We start from the raw sequence: 18903 nt of genomic DNA, 5'->3' as shown, positions 1-18903 counted from the left end.
TGTGTTATCAGCAGTCTGACAAAGTTTCATTGATAGGCAAGTCATTTCATGAACCCTATAAATTAAATTTCTTGAATAAAGTCTTGATCATGTATCATTCTTTGATTCAAATGCAACCGGCCCACAGACTTACTTCCCAGGTTCCATATTGAACTTGGCCGCTTTCTCAATCATTTCCCCCTGGCTGGAGTCCTTTGGTGCCTTGAAGTCAGTGATGTTGAACCTTTCTTCCCCGTCACCAGCACGGACAATGATCATTCCATCCTCTATGGTCACTGAACCAGAGGAGTTGCCTCCAACCACCATGCAGGGCACAACATCATCTAGGAGCGACGCTGAACTACTCACACAGTATTCTATATAGTAGGTTTGGAAGGAGATATTGAAACCTTGAGGAAACCTTGAGGAGGTTTAGAAGCAGAAGGGGAGACATGGGGCCACTGCATGTACTATGAGACATTAGGATTGTTGACAACCGCTACGAGGGAAATGGAAAACAGGTATCTCGTTATCACATAAGTCAAGTCAATCACAAGTCCAACACTAGTGCTGGTCAAGTCAATCTGAAGTCACTTCATCATGACTTCAAGAAAGAATGGGATGAACAGTTTCAAAGAAATATCTTTTGTCACAGTGCCTTTGAATAGCTTGTGACTTGACTTGTGTCTATATGACTTTGTACCGACTTGCAATGGAGTTGTGTGGATTTGTGATGTACTTTACTACAATGCTGACATTGATTGATAAAGGAATCTTGTTCTGAATTACCCGACAGGGGGGGGGGGGCGGAGATTACATCATTTCAATTGTCAAGAGTATGACATTAATTAGAAGAGGTGTTCGGTATTGCTATAGGTATATTGTTATTTTCTCTAGTATCATACAAGTTAGATCCCATTTTTCAACTGATATAAATGTGACAGTCTACCAATTGCGCTGTGGTCCACTGGTTATGGTGTTTGACTCGTTCCATGGTACATGGGTTCAAACCCTGACGGGGAAAATGGTGCTTGTGTTCTTGGGCAAGACACTTTACTACAATTGCCTCTCTTCACCAGGTGTATAAATGGGTACCTGTGAAGGTAGAGACTAGAATGCGCTGATCTCGAGCTGCTGCAAAACTAATAAGTGCCGCATCCAGGATTTGGCTTGGGGGGGGGGGCCCTCAATTTTTTTGTTCAAATTTTTGAGAAGTTAATTTTTTTCAAAAAATGTTTCCCAAAATTTGGCCGCAGAAAAAAAATGGGTTTTCTTTTTTTGTAGGTGGACTTTTTTGAAGTTTGTGGTGCCACTTACACCCCTATTTTACTACTCGAAAATAGGCCACATACATATCACCAAGGTCAAAAATATTTGTAAAGCACTTTGAGACCTTTGGTATAAAGCGCTATATAAGCACATTATTATTATTTATTATTAATTGCAAGATGTCCTACCGTAGCGATTAATAGACTCATCCTGTGGTTTGGACCAGGAGGCACCAGTCTTTGTTGGGTCTTCGCTTTTCTCCACATCGGGTGGGTAAACATCCTCCTCAAACTTCTTGCTAAACATGGAGGTGGTGTTGACATCATCAGCAGTGGGCTCCTCCAGCAGAACAGTCACACCTAGGAAATACAAACATGTACGGCCATCAACAAAGGTCTCCAAGTAATGAATCAATACATGTGTGGTCCAGTCTGGACATCACAATTAGCCTTTGATATATGATGGACACAATAGGAGAGTGCTATTTGGTTAAAGGGAATATACAACATTTGCAAACATCGAAAAATAAAACTACCAAGTTTTTACAAAATACCTTACTAGGATGTTGGGAAATGACAGTCAAAAGCATCCTGTAAAGTAATGGCACCTGGTGTGAAGTCATTTTCAAGAAAATGGTATTTTTGTATACGTTTCCAGCGGTGGTCAGCCGACCACCGTTGGAAAAACCTAACTACTTTGCAACTACTGCTCCAAATTTACCATTTTTGATTCAGTTCAAATTTTCTTTGCTATTGGTTACATATTCATGATGGGTGCAGGCCAGCTAGACTGGTTCCCTTACCTTACAATTTTCCGGCATCTGGAAATTGATCCATTTTATCTTAAGTGGAGTCAGGGAACCAGACTACTTGAACATTTTTGTTTTTCTTGGTTTTTCCAGCATTCTCGAACAAAAAACTTCAAACATGTCAGTGTAACAATATTTGATCTATTATACTAACCCCTCAAATAATTCATTTCTGAAATTACAGCAAAAGCCAATGATGTACATTCCCTTTAAGGATGAATCAAAAAAACATTTTACCAAAACAAAAAGCTCCCTTACTACCGTGTCAACAGTAAAGCAAAAAGGATACCGGGCTGTCTTCCTGAACTTTATTTGCATTGGATATGCATGAAATATAAAGTATCATCAAATACTAATGATGTGTATCGAGGCCTTCATTATTGATGGAATTTCGGTTTCAAATATTGATAGCCTTCGGAGTTACCTACTGTGATGGAGTACCTCATTAGATATATAGCTGCCAGCCTAGTTGATTGTTGGTCTGTCTGTCTGTATGTCAGTCTATCTCTACCTACCATCACATTCTACTATGGTTTCCAAGCCTGCTCCATTGATAGCCTTCAGAGTCACATAGTATGTAGTGTTGTGATGCAGCAATCCTGTCAGGTTGCTGTTAGTAGCTGTCTGGTTCAACCCAACGTTGACAAAGTCTTGCAGGTCTGTTGCGCCTTTGGATGTTCCTATCGCCCAGTGATGCTCCTAAAAACACAATTTCAGATATTATTGCGATGGGATCCATGCATGCATATAGTGGTCTGCTTTTGGAAAAAGTACCAATTTTTACAGTGAATGGTGCACAAAGTTTTCTAAGTTTTGCACTGTGTACTAATTGTTTGCAAGGCCTGACTCTAGAACAGCAACGGTATGAGCTTCCAGCATGGGTGTGATCCTTGGCACATGGAAACATGACACTATGACTTCTGACTAGCATTTCACCAACAGACAGTGAATGATGGAAAGATTGCCATCAGTGCAGTCTTCTGGAGGTTGGAGCTTCAAACTCGAAGAATTTCTTTGCTTAAACTTGTATCCCTAAGCAAATGCATTTGTAAATACACTGTTTAATTAATGAAGTGGTATTCCGCTAATCATTTTACCTTGACCATGCTCTCCATGTCGATAAAAATCCACAGCACACTGATGGTAGAGTCTGAAGACTGAAATGATGTTGGCACATACTCGTTTACATTGACGTCCAAATAGAAAAAAAGATCCAGCTTTGGTGGTGTGTCATCGATGTAGAAACCATTGGAGGATGCTGACACTGATTTCCCATTTCCTAAGAAAGTTTTCACTGGGGGGGTTGCCAAAAAAAAAAAAATCATCCACTAAAATTGGCTCATGTAAAATATGGTATCAGAAATAGTCAAAAGAAAAAAATCTACTGCATCTTACTATAATTCCAGGAATCTCTGTGCATCTGTCTGTGTTCGATTATCTCCTGAACCGGGCACTGTATGAAGTTGAAAATCGGCAGGTGTATTGCTCAGCACCCAAGAATATTCAGTGTCAAGACTGAAGTTGTTTGGATGAGCGATTCTCAAAGACGCTGCAAAAAAGGCAGCATTTTCGGAGTGCTAGCCCATACAAACGTGTATAATATACAGACACGCACATGCAAATGGTGGTTGGCTGTATGGGCTCGACCATTTCTTGAAGGGGGAAGATCACTCAACGGTGAGGTGGGCCTCGACCATTTTTTTGAAGCGGATGGACACACAACGGTGAGGTGTAGATATGGTGCGATGTTATACCGGCACTGCACTCTATTCTGCCACGTTTGCGGGTCTACCGGAGGCCAAGCAATTTGCCCGTTCCAAACAGGCACGTTTTGAACAGGCACTGCACTAGATAGGTAAACTACGATAAGAAACTGTCTCTAAACAACATGTGATGGATAAGTACAGTTTGGTAACAAAACATGTTCTTGAGTAAGTATGTGACTCTTGCTGTAAACAGTCACAGGGAAGTTATATTACCATTTGGGAAAAATCTCTCAATTTGAGGATTATTCCATTTATCTCACCTGTCAGGAAGAATGGGAGTGATCCCTCATCTTGGTTTGAAGGTGGCGTTGTTGCATTAGCATTGTTGTCAAGGGTGGTATTGGATAGCTCCAGTCTTGGCAGAGTCAGGTTGGTCAATGTGAAGGTGATGGGAACAGCATCCAGGGAACATGAGGGATCACACTGGTAACGATCACACGGATGGATGCAAGGAACGCATGGCCTGGCAATCTGTACAAACAGAGAGTGTTTCCAAGACAGGCATACCATGAGTAACAAGAACATTGATTGGTGATATTTGGGGTTGGTTAGTGAAACAAGCTACAGGTTTATCAAACTGATCTCTGATATGGGCCTCTATGCTCAAATCCTATATTTAAAGATCCTTCACTGTCTGATGTTGGTCTGTCTGTCTGATGTCTGTGTGTCACATTTTGCGTAAAAGGCCTAAAAACTCTGATTATGTGGTCATCCAGTATATGGAGGTCCTTATTAAACTGGTATATGTGACTGGCTCTACAAAAAGGTCACAAGAAAGTCGCACAAAAGTGAAATTGAGTTATATACATGGTTTGAAAGCCCACAATGTAAGCTTTTATTTGGTATATAACAGAGTTCCATAGTCCCTCCTGTTCTGGAGATATGACGTATTTGCATATAAATTACTTCCTTGGAGTTCATATTACACAACTGAGAAAACAGGCTTTGAAATAGATGGCTGTGTTGTAGACCAACAGAATGATACACACAAAATGGTTGTTTTTTCCACTTTGTTCATCAAAACCAACATTTCTGTGAATGAACCCTGAAACTTTAGGTATTAAAGATGTCATTCATGACAAAAAAATAAAAATCACATTTTGACAAAATGTTCACCCTCTCCATGTTGAGCGGGCCATTACACCATAATGCACAGCGCGACTTAATACCCTTTTTTATGGAGCCGGTCACAATATAGGTGATGCGATCAAGCTAAATGAGTTGTTCGTCGACCCTGGTAAATTTTTTTTTTTTAAGAGATTTGAAAAGAGCACAATCTCAGCATTACTGCTGTGAAAACCGCATGCTGATACCATCTTTAGTTCAAAAATTATGGAAGTCGGAACACTAAGAGATGTGATGAAGTGATGTGATGACATGGCCCTATTTTGGCCTGAATCTCCAAATGAAAGTTCCCGACAAACGACTCATTTAGCTTGATCGCATCTCATATACATATATGCACCGATTTCACTGTCCTCTGAAGTCACGGTTGGCACAGGAAAACAAATTTTGTTTGTTTTGTTTTGGTTTTTCAAGTTGGCACATATGTTTCTTTGAAACTTTGAATAATTAAAACATTACAACATGATCTTGGTTCTTTTGGTTCTTGGTTGGTTCTTCTCCTAAACACTCCGCATGTGAGTTTATACAGGAGGCCAGAATCACCGGGGTGAACCCCTTATCTTAGTGATAAATATCACTGGGTTCTTTTACGTGCATTGCATTACACAACACATGGGACCTACGGCTTTACGTCCCATCCGAAGGACGAAGCAGTAATGGTTAAGTGCCTTGCATAAGGGCACAAGTGTCCACCCCGCGGGCTCAAACCCACTCCACTGTTGCCTCTGAAACACCAGAGCATGAGTCCAGTGCTCTTAACCGCTAGGCCATGATACTCCATGATATCTATGAAAACACTCTAAAACATTTCTTTGAGACTTTGAGATAGTTAAATATTACATTATCTCTATGAAAACACTCCAAAAAGTATATGCATTTAGAAAACCTGACTGTATAATGAACCCCTTCTCAAAAATACATCAATTGAGGGCGCACTGACCAGCTAGCGGGTGCTGTGCGAAGTGCGGCATCCCGCTAGTGTCTTAAAAGTGGCCATCATCAAAGCACCATCATCAAAAGTATAAAGTTCTATTATCTCTGGAGTGACAGATTTGAAGCTGCAGGCATACCCATCACAAAACCCTTTAAGATACTCAGAAATACTGAAACTGGAAATTGTCTGGAGAACAAAACATCTATTGAAAAGGGTGCAGGTCACGCCTGGCCTTACCTCTTCAAATGGCACAATATCTGTGGCTCCTGCTACTGAGCCGACACCAGCAAAGTAGCGTGAGACAGGACTGGTTCCAGCCCTGAATGGTGCTCCGTAACGACACAGATTGCTCTGATCAGGTGGCATCCTATAACAGAAGAAACCGACAGAGTATTTTAATGAATGTAATGGTCATAAATGCTGTGGTAAAACCAGTTAACAAGACTAGGCTTCCTGAGTCATGCTGGACCATTGCTTTGTAGGATGACCCTTACAGTACAGCAAAACCTTTAAAGGAATAATAAAAATAAAAATAATAATACTAATACTGAAGTCTTATATGGCGCACGTATCTACCAACAATTAGGTACTCAAGGCGCTGGAAATTATGTCTATTATTAGAGACAGGTAAATAAAGTACATGAGAAATATGAGAACCATTATGTAACACCTTTATAATAGTTTACAAGGTACTGCGGCACATTAAGCTGCCACTGCCAGAAACACTGGGGCAAACCCCTTCTCTTAGCGATAAGTGTTACTGGGTTCTTTAACGTGCATTACACAACACACGGGACCTATGGCTTCACGTCCCATCCGAAGGACGAAGCAATAATGGTAAAGCGCCTTGCTCAGGAGTGCAAGCAACATTTTCCCACAGTCAGGATTCGGACCCATGTACCACGGCACACGAGTCGAACACCGTAACCATTGGACCACAGCACCCCATGATAAGGGTCATCCCATAAATGTGGGGTCCAAAAGTGTAACATTGTTGTGTCCCTGTTACACCTGACCTGTGTAATTTGCCATTCAAGTATCATTAAAATTGACTTCCAACTATTCTTTATTTTTGTAAGTTTTCTTTATAATCACTCTTGAAGATAGAAGGCACAGAATGTGTCCGATTTCTTATTTCAATAAGATGTAACAGGGACATAAACAAAATTTGAACCCAAATGACCGGTAACTGAGTTATTCAAAGCACACTGTAGAAAACCCAGAAAATGACAAAAGTGTTTGAAACAGAACAAGAAAGTTGTACAGACCTCAAATTTCTAAGTGTAGCTGCGACAGCTGGAGGATTGAAGGGGTCTGGTAGCTCAGCGATGTAGCCGTCTCGATTGAAGACATGAAGGATGAGCTTAGTAGATGAGGACAGGACCGGTATGCCAGTCAGTGAAGACAGGAGTTTACCATCGATGTACACTTCAAAGGACCATTCATCCTGTAACAATAGAAATCCATCACAACTGAGATTTTCCTGAGTGAATTTGTTTTCTGTGAAACAAGAAGATGTAACTTTGCATATAAAGTTTTGCCCTTCAAGCGCACAATTCTTTAAGCTATACTAAGTATAGTTTATAAATATACTAAGTAATATCTTGCAAGAAAACAATTTACTGGCTTGCTCTGGTGGGACTCAGACCCACAACTTGCTGATGCATGAGTGAAATGTTTTAAGACCTGAGAAATGAGAAAAAGCCCATCGCAATGTACTCGTGACAAATGTAAGACAGCGGGTCATGAAGTAAGAAGCACATGTGAAAAAAATTAAGCGCATCCACAAAGAAAAACCCAAAATGAATTTCAATTTGTCAGGAACAAGGGTAAAAGAGAGATGTGTGAGATAATATTTTTTTTTGCACAATCGTTACATACGTATCTACTCTGTAGGATTGCAATTAGCCAGCTGACCCCAGCAAACTCATTGTTTGTATAATTATGCAGGAGGTTGTGGGTTAAAGTCCCATCCAAACAAGTTTGTGCATTTCTTCACACAAGCTCTCAGAAAGAAATAATGAGCATGTTGATGGACAGAAATATACAATTTTATAACACCTCACCCACAGATTCTTTGTCATGATTGGCCGAGAGCGAGTCACATGATACTTTCTATTTTTGCTATCTTTTTGTGCACGGCCAAAAGTACTATACCCGTAGCAACCAAAGTACTATACCATTAGCAACCAAAGTACTATTTCCACGGCGCGGTATTTGTGTGCAAATGCATGCTTGTGTGCGCATTGCGCGTTGCACGCAGCGCGTTCTGTTCCATAGAGAGCGCGCCGCAGAGTTGGGTTCAAACATTTCGCGGAGGGGTAGTTTGGAAGAGAAAATACATTTTCCTCCAGTTTTGTATTGAAATTGAAGTATATTTCAACTGTGTTCAGATTTAAATAATTTAAATATTATAACCAAGCAGAATCTGTGGGTGAAGTGTTATAAAACAAATATTGAATGCTTTATCTCGTGGTGAAGTAAAACTAGCCTCCCTCGGTGATCCATGGAGCATTCTATTTTCCCACGGCTTCGCCTCGGGAAAATAGAATGTCCATGGATCACCTCAGGAGGCTAGTTTTACTACACCACTCGAAGCATTCAATATTTGTATACTATTGTTCACTTGTAAAATCGATGTTTCTTATAAGCGTGTAAAAGTCTCTAGAAGCACAGTAATAATACCTCATTTGCATCAAACGGCATGACTCTGATGTGGACTGAGAAATGATGCTCCTCTATTGATGGATCAAAGTCAAGATCTATGACCTCCGATGTCATTCGCCAGGCATCCTCAAAATAACGACACCACAGAACAGCTTGAGATGCACTACCATCTAGAAAAGAATGGGCAGCCTCTGTTTCAACTTGGTGTGCGTTACATTGATCCCAATTTCATTATGGAAATTGTTCATAAAGGTTTAATTGTTACTTGAGGTAGGAGCTCACAAGAATGAAGAGACAGAAAATATGAACAAAAAAGAGTAGATAGTCATAATTATTGATGAGGATCACCAGAGCACACAAAGAAATGTAGACAATAACTAGATAGTTTAGGTCTGTAAAAGGTCAACACCCTTAGAGTTTACAGAGAAAGGGGGCCAAAAAAGTGAATAGGAAAAATGCGGAAGGGCTTAATGGATTAGAGTTGGACATGTCAGACATAAATCACAGCTGTGATTGGTCAGAACACCATTGGGCCGGGCTCAATGGATCGGTCTATTATCTTACTTGGATAGAGTTGGACATGTCTGACATAAATCACAGCTGTGATTGGTCAGAACACCATGGGGTGGGGCTCAATGAATTGGTCTATTATCTTCATCAAATCAAATTAGGTTTTGCCCTTCACCGACGTTTAAACACTGTATACTCAGTGTGTTACCTCCCGAGTGAAAGTTGGAAAAAATCACTCGGGTGGGACTCGAACCCACGACCTCCTGGTCGTGGGTTCAAGTTCGAGAAAAAATAAATAAATAAATAAAAATTCCATCTTATAATGGTCCATTATCTTACTCGGGTAGAGTTGGACATGTCTGACATAAATCACAGCTGTGATTGGTCAGAACACCATGGGGTGGGGCTCAATGGATCGGTCAACTATCTTACTTGGATAGAGTTGGACATGTCTGACATAAATCACAGCTGTGATTGGTCAGAACACCATGGGGTGGGGCTCAATGGATCGGTCTATTATCTTACTTGGATAGAGTTGGACATGTCTGACATAAATCACAGCTGTGATTGGTCAGAACACCATGGGGTGGGGCTCAATGGATCGGTCTATTATCTTACTTGGATAGAGTTGGACATGTCTGACATAAATCACAGCTGTGATTGGTCAGAACACCATGGGGTGGGCTCAATGGATCGATCTATTATCTTACTTGGATAGAGTTGGATGCCGCAAGCTCGTTGTGATATCCATCTCCCACTCTCATCATCAGACACGCTGTCCCCATCTTCGTCCATTTTCTGGATAGTCCAAGGGACGGGACCCATTGTGGTCAATGAAGCGCTGGTCACTTCAGCCATCTTACTGATTGTGACCTCGCTGGTTGGTGTGGCTTCAAGTGACCTATTTGTGGTGCTGGCAAATGTTGAGTTGTCTTCAGATGAATCCAATATCCCCAAGAAATCCTGGCAGTCACACTGAGGACACATAGACTGTTGAAAAGAAAAATGTCTTAAGAAGTAATAAAAGGATAAAACAAATTTCAGTAGTTGTTTGTAATAACAAGATGCATTCTAATTCTGGTGCATTCTTGGCAATTTCCATTAGTAGTTCTTTTTAATTCGGCGAAGCGTGCGCAAGCATTGACACGATTAAACTTCATCAGGTTAGTTGTCCAGCACTTTTCTTTAGATTTTGAGCACTTTTGTTGCTTCAAAAGTTGCTACAATTCAGGGTTCAGTTCGCAACATCAAGTAGCTGCAATCGGCTGAATGAGAACGTGAATGCTGAATTAGGGCGCAATTCAAAACATGACTCAGCAACTTTTGATTTGAAATCAAAATCCTAAAACATTGTTTTCTCGGAATGTACAGCATTCACTGAGCTAAAAGTTCATCAGGTTAGTTGTTCAGCACCCTTCTTTAGATTTTGAGCACTTTTGTTGATTCAAACCAAATAATACACAAATTACAAATGATGTACTCTACCCTTAAACCATGGTATAAATAAACAGTCATACCCCCTCTATCTGGTTGCCTCACTTACCTGGTTGAAGGGTTGGTCATAACAGCACTGACAGATCCCTTCTTGCCAGTTCTCCCGTCCACCAAAGTCATATTCCCCTATTGCTCCATCCGGGCCATCCCAGAATAGAATGCTGGTCACACTGTGCAGGTCAGGTGGGGCAGCTTTCAAGTCAAACTATCATTTCAGAAAAAAAGGTAAAGGAAGTCTTCTGGGGTATTCGGCATAGCAAGTCATTTCCATTGTGTGTATGTGAGAGTACAAGTCAACTCTTCACAACTCAATTTAGTCTTTGGTTGAGTCATAAGCTTTTTACAAGAACTGCACAAAGGCATTCCTTTCTCTTTGGTTATCAAGTTGCATGCCTCCCTTATATGTGACTGATATGAATAATTTGACAACAACTCTAGTATTCAGAATACATTTGCAATGGTAAAATAAGTAGAAATTAAGCATACTAAGTATAAAAGAAAATGTATGTGAAAACAGAAATAAAAATGAATTCAATAGCCTTTTTTATTCATACATTGAAATGAATAGAAATTGAAGCAAATTCTTTGCAGGAATTGTTGGGGACAAAATGAACATCCTGGATGGCATTACTGATTTTCATGCATTAATCACGCCACTAATGTCATGGTTGTAAGGGGCTGATATTTCAAGGTTTCTTGCCGAGTACTGACCTCATATTCTGAGCTCCTTACAATCTGTGCATTGGTGACGTAGGCTCCAGACAGCATACGAGGCCCTCTAGTATCTCTCTCCATAATCAGCATCACACTCTCATCAGATGCATGTACCTGGTTATCAACAGCAATGGGGTTAAAATGAACGGGTCTTGAGATGTTTGCCTGAAAACACCTCAGAATTTTCTATTGATAAATAAATACACATATACTTAAACATTTCAAGATTTACACCGTGAAGTCAATAAAAAATGAAGTTAGCAGTGACACTGTGTGACGAAATATCTCTTTTGTGAACTTTGTGTTTCAAGTAAACGTTTAGAGTTCCACTTTTCACGCATCTGTGCTTCAATGCATACATAAACCCCACAACTTGTTGGAATACAGCAGTCTCTAGATGAGAAACAGAGTTTACTGATCACAATGTTATCCTTGTAAGAGGGTATCTGTCTGAAAGAAATGAAAGAACGGTACCTCACATGACAAGCTTTATTTGACGGTGTGCCACAAGGGAAACTCTTGAGGGGAGGGATAAGAGACCAATTACTAAGCTTTGCCCTGTGCATATTTGACCAATCATAAACATTCCCGTAATTTTCGGAATATACGCCGCGCGGAGTAAAAGTCGCAGCACGCAAAAATCTGCAAATTAAGATTTGAAGTCGGCGTATAAGCCGCACCGGCGTAAAAGCGGTTTCAATGTTGTAAGGCCTCCAAATTCTGAAGTCAAAAAGCTCTGGACCAGTTTCATTTGCACTACGAAAGCTATAAAAAGGGCAACAAAAGTTATATCAAATCATTTACAGACGATACTCTTACAAACAAATATGGAAATTGATGATGAGAAATAAACACCGGGAATTGCTGCCGGCTGGCCCCTCCAGTCCTTGGCCTAAAAGTCATGTATGGCCCGGCAGCCTGCACCGGCGAATGACTACATTTTCCCGCAGCACTTGAGAGACTTTGCAACCCACCCATGTGTCGTCTGACTGGAGCGCTACAAATCTTGCTTTTTGGCAACAGATGCTGATTTGTTTTGTCCTAAGAATAAAAAGGTCCTTTTTTACAACAAAACTTACATATCAAATTGTTGTGATTACTAACAAGTAATAACGTCAAAAATTTAAGTTTCGATCGTAACTTTCTTGGAAAACAGTCAAAAAGGATGCTGACATTTTTATGGATGAATCCATTAATTTTGTTAGGGGTGATTTAGCCCCCGTTTTGAGTTTTACATCGTTTCTTGAATACATTTCAAGATAAAAATTATATTGTGACGTTGAACAACTGATTATCGAATAAAGAAATGTTTTGAACTCCACAAAAAGTATTAGTTGTCATTTTCTTTTTTTAAACAGCTAAAATATTGGTAATTATTGTTCCCAAGAAAGGAAACCCCCTTTATTACCACAAATGGTGTGGTCCATTGGGAATGCATGCAGCATGGCATGCAGCAGTATCATGTACAGTCGGTTGTGGAAGACAGCTTTTACTCACGCATGGTCAGCCGGCCTGTCGTACTTTTTACCACTCAGTATATTTTCGAGGAACGTGCTTTCGGTCCGTTAATGACTTTCTTAATTGATAATTCATTTCAGCAACAGATCTTTTCTTATACCAGTACATTATCTTCAAGGCTCGGCGTATAAGCCGCCCTGCTTATAAGCCGCAGTAAACATTTTCATGGGCAAATTCAACATATAAGCAGTGGCTTATATTCCAAAAAATACGGTAAATGGGGGTTTGCGTTACACCATGTGAATGAAAGATATCTCTTAGTGAGTTGTGTGGTTCTGAGAAGACGAACTTGTGTGTTTAACTCAACGTTTTGAACAGTGTGCTCTGCTCATCATCAGGAGTCTCCTGATGACGAGCAGAACATACGGATCGAAACTTTGAGTTAAACACACTGGTTCTTCTCAGAACCACACAACTCACCAAGAGATATCATTCACATGGTGTTATCGCAAACCTCCCATTCATTGATCATGTCCACTATATGCAAACCCTTAAGTCTTATTTAATAACAAATATGATAATTGTCTGACATGCATGCACAAATGTTTGACATGTATGTCACGTTTAATTCATACAGTGTGGCATTAAAGAAGCTCACGTGATGTTGCCCATGTGTGCAGTGGATGGGGAGTAATAGATACGTCAATCCAAGGGCAATGCAAGTACATGTACGTAGCCCACAACTCCAAATGTAAGGTTAAGGGCATGTGTAGTGAGTCCCACATATTGAGCTTTAGTGAGTGGTCGCAATAACTTCTGTTCCCCCACTGAGTTCATACAATTACTGTCAGAAAGAAGTTTCTTGAGCCTACCTGCTGTGACTGATACTCCAGGTCCCACTTCTTCCTGTTCATGTTCCAGAGTCCCTTGAAGTCCATCGCTGACCACTGTGGATCAGTGAAGGGAATGTCTCTCAGTGGACAGGGTGGGCCCTCTGGGTTGGGCAAGTGTAAGATTGTGCCTGAAAAAGTCAAGTCAACATGAGTTTATAGGTTTAAAATTTTAGTAAGGATATTAGATACTGTCTGTTTATGAATCTTATAGACTCACAAACTTCCCCTCACTGATGAAAAGACAGAGATATGACAGCAATGTTATAGTCGAGTTGCATCTGATTCTCGAGTCACTTTGAGTCAGAGTCCAAGACTCAAGCCATTTGGTTCAAATCTGTCTCCGAGTCTGGCCTTAGCTGTTTGAATTTCAAAGTGCTAAGACATGAAGCATGGAAACTGCAAACAGCATGCAGCATCCTCAAAGCCAACGTGGTACACATGTCTATGGCTATATCAGCACGTCCGCCTACAGGCCTATGCAGGGATCTGGCCATAGTCGCAGCGGAACCATCAGCTCAGAGCCAGATTCGCTGGTTCATTGCATCAACCAATGCCTAAGGTAGCACAGAATACCAGCATTATTTCTTGGTGCTCTGCCCAATAATGATCTTGCAGAAATAGGTCCATGCGACGTGACGTATGCTTGTTGAAAGTATGTTTACTCAAGGTTTGTACATGTATGTTGTGTGAAATAGATGTGCATAGACACGGACACACATGTAAGTGATACGTAAGTGGCGCACTGTTGTGGGAAGTCTGGGAGGGATGATTTTAAACAAAAATAACACCACCTAGAAAGTAGTGTTGATACAGTTCATGTGCTTAACGTTCTCTAGCATTGCTTTAACGTTACTTCCAGAAAATATACATCGGGACCCATTTCATGCTTACTGTTGGTGAAAGCAGCCGAAAAGTCCTTGCTTACGGTAAGCCTATTGCACGGGTTAGCAAGGAATTTTGGCTTCTGCGCATGAGTACATCCTGTACCTAAGGATCTTGTGCTTACATGGTTAGCACAGAATTATTCTGCTAGCCCGGTTAGCACAAAGTGGTGATCATAAGTGCGGAATGCTGTGGTTAGCAGAACCATGAAATTGGGCCCAGCATTATGTTTTTTTAAAGTAAATTTTGTTTTGGTAGAAAAATGCATGACTAGTGGGTCACAAGTCATTAGCGTCAAGTCTGAGCCATGATGGTCAAGTCTGAGTCTGAATCTTCTGCCGATTGTGACTCGAGACTGACTTAAGTCTGAACCCCAGACTCGAGCCCAACAGGGTTGACACAAAGATGCTGGGTTTGTGCACATTCCAATCAGAAGTTGAGTCGATGTGCCTCAAAAAGTCATCTCAATGCTTCTCAGTCCTGGCTCCCTGCTGTACATAATGATATACTTGGCAACTAGCAATGCAACCATGCATGCTGTGGAGTACATTCCAAAGTTGAGCGGTCAAACCCGGGTTAAATGAAGTTAGTCAAATTATGCTTAACCATGGTTCACGTCTAAACTTGCTGCACTATTCATGCAAGAACATGAATTAAATTATGTAGCAATTTCTATTTACCAGTAACTTGGGTTCTGTCTCCACTGTCTGTCATGTCCATCTTGAAGTCCATGCCATCAACTACCAGTCCTGCTGTCGGCTCAGACGAGTCAACAAAGATGGGTCCTACTTGGGATAGGACACTGTCTCCTGCATGGTTAACGACTGACAGCTGAACAAAATAGGGCTGGTTTGTCTGTGCAGAAAGGAAATGGTATATGATCAGTGGTGATGTTTTAATGGTGAACTTTACAAGTACAACCCAAATCCAGCCCTTGACAATTGTTTCAATGTCAGGGATGTAGTCCAGTCCTTCACATGTCCCTGCAAGTCCATCACGAGTCCTCAAGTTCCAATTCAAATCAAACTGCTCATGGATAATGTACGCTTAAAGGGAAAATACAACATTTGCAAACATCAAAAAATAAAATTTCCAAATCATTTTGAAATACCTTGCTGGACTGTTAGTGAATGACAGTGTAAAGCATCCTGTAAAATCATGGCACCTGGTATACTGTCATTTTCAAGAAAAGTGGTATTTTTGTATCAATTTCCAACGCTGATCGGCTGATCAGCGTTGGAAAAACTGGCTTCTTTTCAAATACTGGCCCCAGTTGACCATCACACTTGTTTGCAATCGATTACACACCTATAAACGGGTACAAACCAGCTAGACTGGTTCCCTGACCTTACAATTCCCCAATATATGTAAACTGCTCTGTATCTTCTTAAATGGAGTCAGGGAACCAGACTACAGGAAAATGATTGTTTTTCTTGGTTTTTATAGCATTTTCGAACCCAAAACCTCAAAAAGGTCAGTGTAACTATATTTGCTATATATTTCCAACCCCCCAATGCCATCCATTTCTGAAAATTACAGCAAAAGCAAATGATGTATATTCCCTTTAACCACAGGTCACGTTTAAACTTGCTGTCGGCTCAGACGGGTACAAGAGATAGGTCCTACTTGGGGGGTAGTACAGTCTCCTGCATGGTTAACTACCGATAGCTGAACAGCATAGGGCTGGTTTGTCGAGTCACGGGTCATTCAGGACAATCAAATGTTCACCGAAGGTGCATGAATGTGCAGGGACACGGGCGCAGAATGCTCGCGCGTTAATTGACCTATCGACATTTGCGAGTTAGCCATGCTCCGCAGACAACCCTATGGGATTGTGTACGTTACGCGTTTCCTTTGTTTCAGACTTTGCCGGTTCCGCGTCCATTTGTATATCATGTAATTGGACAATATTTCACAAGCTGCGTCGATGCAATTCTACCGCGATAGGTCAATTACGAGCAGAATGGGCGTTTGCGTAACACCACATAACATCACCTCAGCAATTTGACCCCGAACGACCTTTGAACTGGACTACTTCATTGACATAACTAACTGGCTTATAATGTCAATAATTGTTTCAAAACGCGATAGTAGAATCCATGACAAAATCAGAATTGGGAAAGTATTACTGACGATTCAAACACATATGTTTCAAAGATGCGCACATCGATAGCTTAAAGATATACTCTCAATACAACTTTCAAGATTCACCCTGAAAAAGAATAAAAGATTTTTGTTTTTAAATTTCTATTTTTCTAGCAACACAATCTTGCATTGGGCCTTGCTTAGTTATGGAATAATTACTTTACAATTTTGAACTATTTGCTGTGAGAATCGATAACGGGGGGACTGGGAAACAGCCAGAATCAGTTTGTTCACAAAAACAACCAGACGCCTAATGACATCACGTTTTGTTCACATGTGCGCTTTCCTATGGGAGCCAGGCGGAGACCATTGGCTCCCGTCCCCACCTGGCTCCTATAGGAAGCGCACATGTGAACAAAGTGTGACGTCATTAGTCTTAGGTCTATGCCTACAAAAACACAACAGAACACAATTTAATAGTTACATACCCTAATGTGGTTTTTTTAAACTTAACTCACAATTAGGTTCAAGTCCACGAATGTGAAATCCTGAATATCTGGGCCGAGTACCAGCCAGTCTTGGTTGGCTACCGCAGTAAGGTTATCCTCATCCTCATTACATGCTGCAGCTTGCACAAGGCGGAGGTTGTAGGACTTGATTCCACTCTCATCATCTCTGTAATCCTCCCACACTACAGAGACAGACTCAGTGCTGTCAGTATAGGCAACGGGCTGCAAATACAAGATTCAAAAGTCACAGACAGGTAATTCAGTGTGAGTGTGATTGGTGGGTTTTAGTCAGTCGCATGAAATATTAGCAAGGAATAAAGCATAGTTGCTGTTTTATGTGCCAACAAAGAGGCGCTGAAAGATGCTGCCAATTTCTACATGATTCTAGATGATGATGCACGAGACATTGATGATACATATGTTCTTATTATTTACATAGGATTTATTAAGCTCTGGCACCAGAGCTTCAACATGTCACTCTGTGGTTGGTCGGTCCCCGAAAAATTGACCAAAAAACCGAACCTCCTACCAAATTTTAATCGTCACAAAAATGCAAACAAAATAAATTAAATACTTAACAACAAAAATTGTGTAACACTTCGTGAAGCCATTTATGAAAATGTTGTAAATGTAGGTGAGATATGTGCAGTAATGTTACAGTCACGTGGTATCTCACGTGGTATATAGCGCGCTATATTTTTTGGGAAACTTAGGGGGCTTATTTTGGTCATTCGCTGGTGCAGTAAGGAGACCGGTGCCCCGTCCGACGTTCAACGTTGAATAAGTAGCCAGTTACTTATTCGACATTCACACTACATGTACATACTAGTCAGGCTGTGTTAACGCAGACTGTGTCAGGCAAGGATAGATTTCATGCAAGACTTTCCTGCCAGACAGCCTGGGCCAAGTTCGCGCAAGGACTATAGTTTCCCAATGGTTAACCATAGTTCAACTAACGCTTGCCCGAACTCTGTCTAGTTGACGATGGTTGACTACACTAGTCGACTATTTGGAACCAACCTACTGGGGCTGGTTGCATCGCTGGTAACCAATAGCCGTGCGCATTCATAACGCTAGCAAAGTAGCAGAGAGCCAGGATCCAGAAGTTTTGCGATGACATTTTGACCAGCGTTTGACTAGAGACGTTCGCACGTTGCTATCAGTGCGCAGGCGTAAGGTACATCACAAATCAACCACTAGTCGACTAATGGTCCTTGCCCGAACTTGGCCCAGAGCTTATTGTGCACTTGCACTTGTTTTTGTTAAAAAGTGTGCACTTGTTTTTGTTAAAAAGTGTGTCACTGATTACTAAACGTTTGAGTTCAGCAGTGGTGATAAATGATTGGAACACCTTAAAAGTTGAATTTCATGCACACTGGGCATAAAAAACACTTCACTTGTTTAAAAATCACTTCATGTCAAATTTAAATTGAAACTGGGCATATAGCTTCTGGAAGATTTGAGAATGACCAACCAGCCCCCCCCCCAAAAAAAAAAGAGAGAGAGAGAAAAAAAAACCTTTTCATTACCCTCATGAGCGTAGCTTACATGTAAGAGAATGATCCAGCATGCAACCAAGCCTTAATGGCAGAATATGCGACAATGCAGCAACATGATACACTGATCTCCTGATGACTTACCATGTCATAGAAAGGTCCAACACGCAGCCTACCCTCAATAGGTGGTGTGATATCCACAGAGAAGTAACTAGTGGAGGAGTTACACTGTCCACCTTCGTTCATTCCTAAAAAGACAGGAGCATGAAAAAAAACATGTTTTTTTCTGTGCTATTTATATAAAAGAAAAAAAG

General features: G+C 40.9%; 1 protein-coding gene across 1 annotated transcript in view; it reads right to left on the bottom strand.

Annotated features, from left to right (window-relative positions):
- The window catches only part of LOC119733107, a 201807-nt gene that overhangs the window by 23256 nt on the left and 159648 nt on the right, over positions 1–18903 (bottom strand). Inside the window, 15 exon segments of the mRNA XM_038206687.1 lie at positions 134–356; positions 1437–1607; positions 2572–2755; positions 3154–3350; positions 4083–4293; positions 6119–6248; positions 7150–7328; positions 8567–8718; positions 9769–10048; positions 10602–10757; positions 11264–11380; positions 13597–13745; positions 15180–15354; positions 17103–17315; positions 18734–18837. Of these exon segments, the coding sequence (XP_038062615.1) occupies positions 134–356; positions 1437–1607; positions 2572–2755; positions 3154–3350; positions 4083–4293; positions 6119–6248; positions 7150–7328; positions 8567–8718; positions 9769–10048; positions 10602–10757; positions 11264–11380; positions 13597–13745; positions 15180–15354; positions 17103–17315; positions 18734–18837 (2641 nt within the window).

The sequence above is a fragment of the Patiria miniata genome, unplaced genomic scaffold (genome assembly GCF_015706575.1).
Source record: "Patiria miniata isolate m_02_andy unplaced genomic scaffold, ASM1570657v1 HiC_scaffold_1, whole genome shotgun sequence".
Lineage (NCBI taxonomy): Eukaryota > Metazoa > Echinodermata > Asteroidea > Valvatida > Asterinidae > Patiria > Patiria miniata.
Note: the sequence above shows the minus strand (reverse complement) of the source record. Positions and strands in the feature narration are given on the sequence as shown.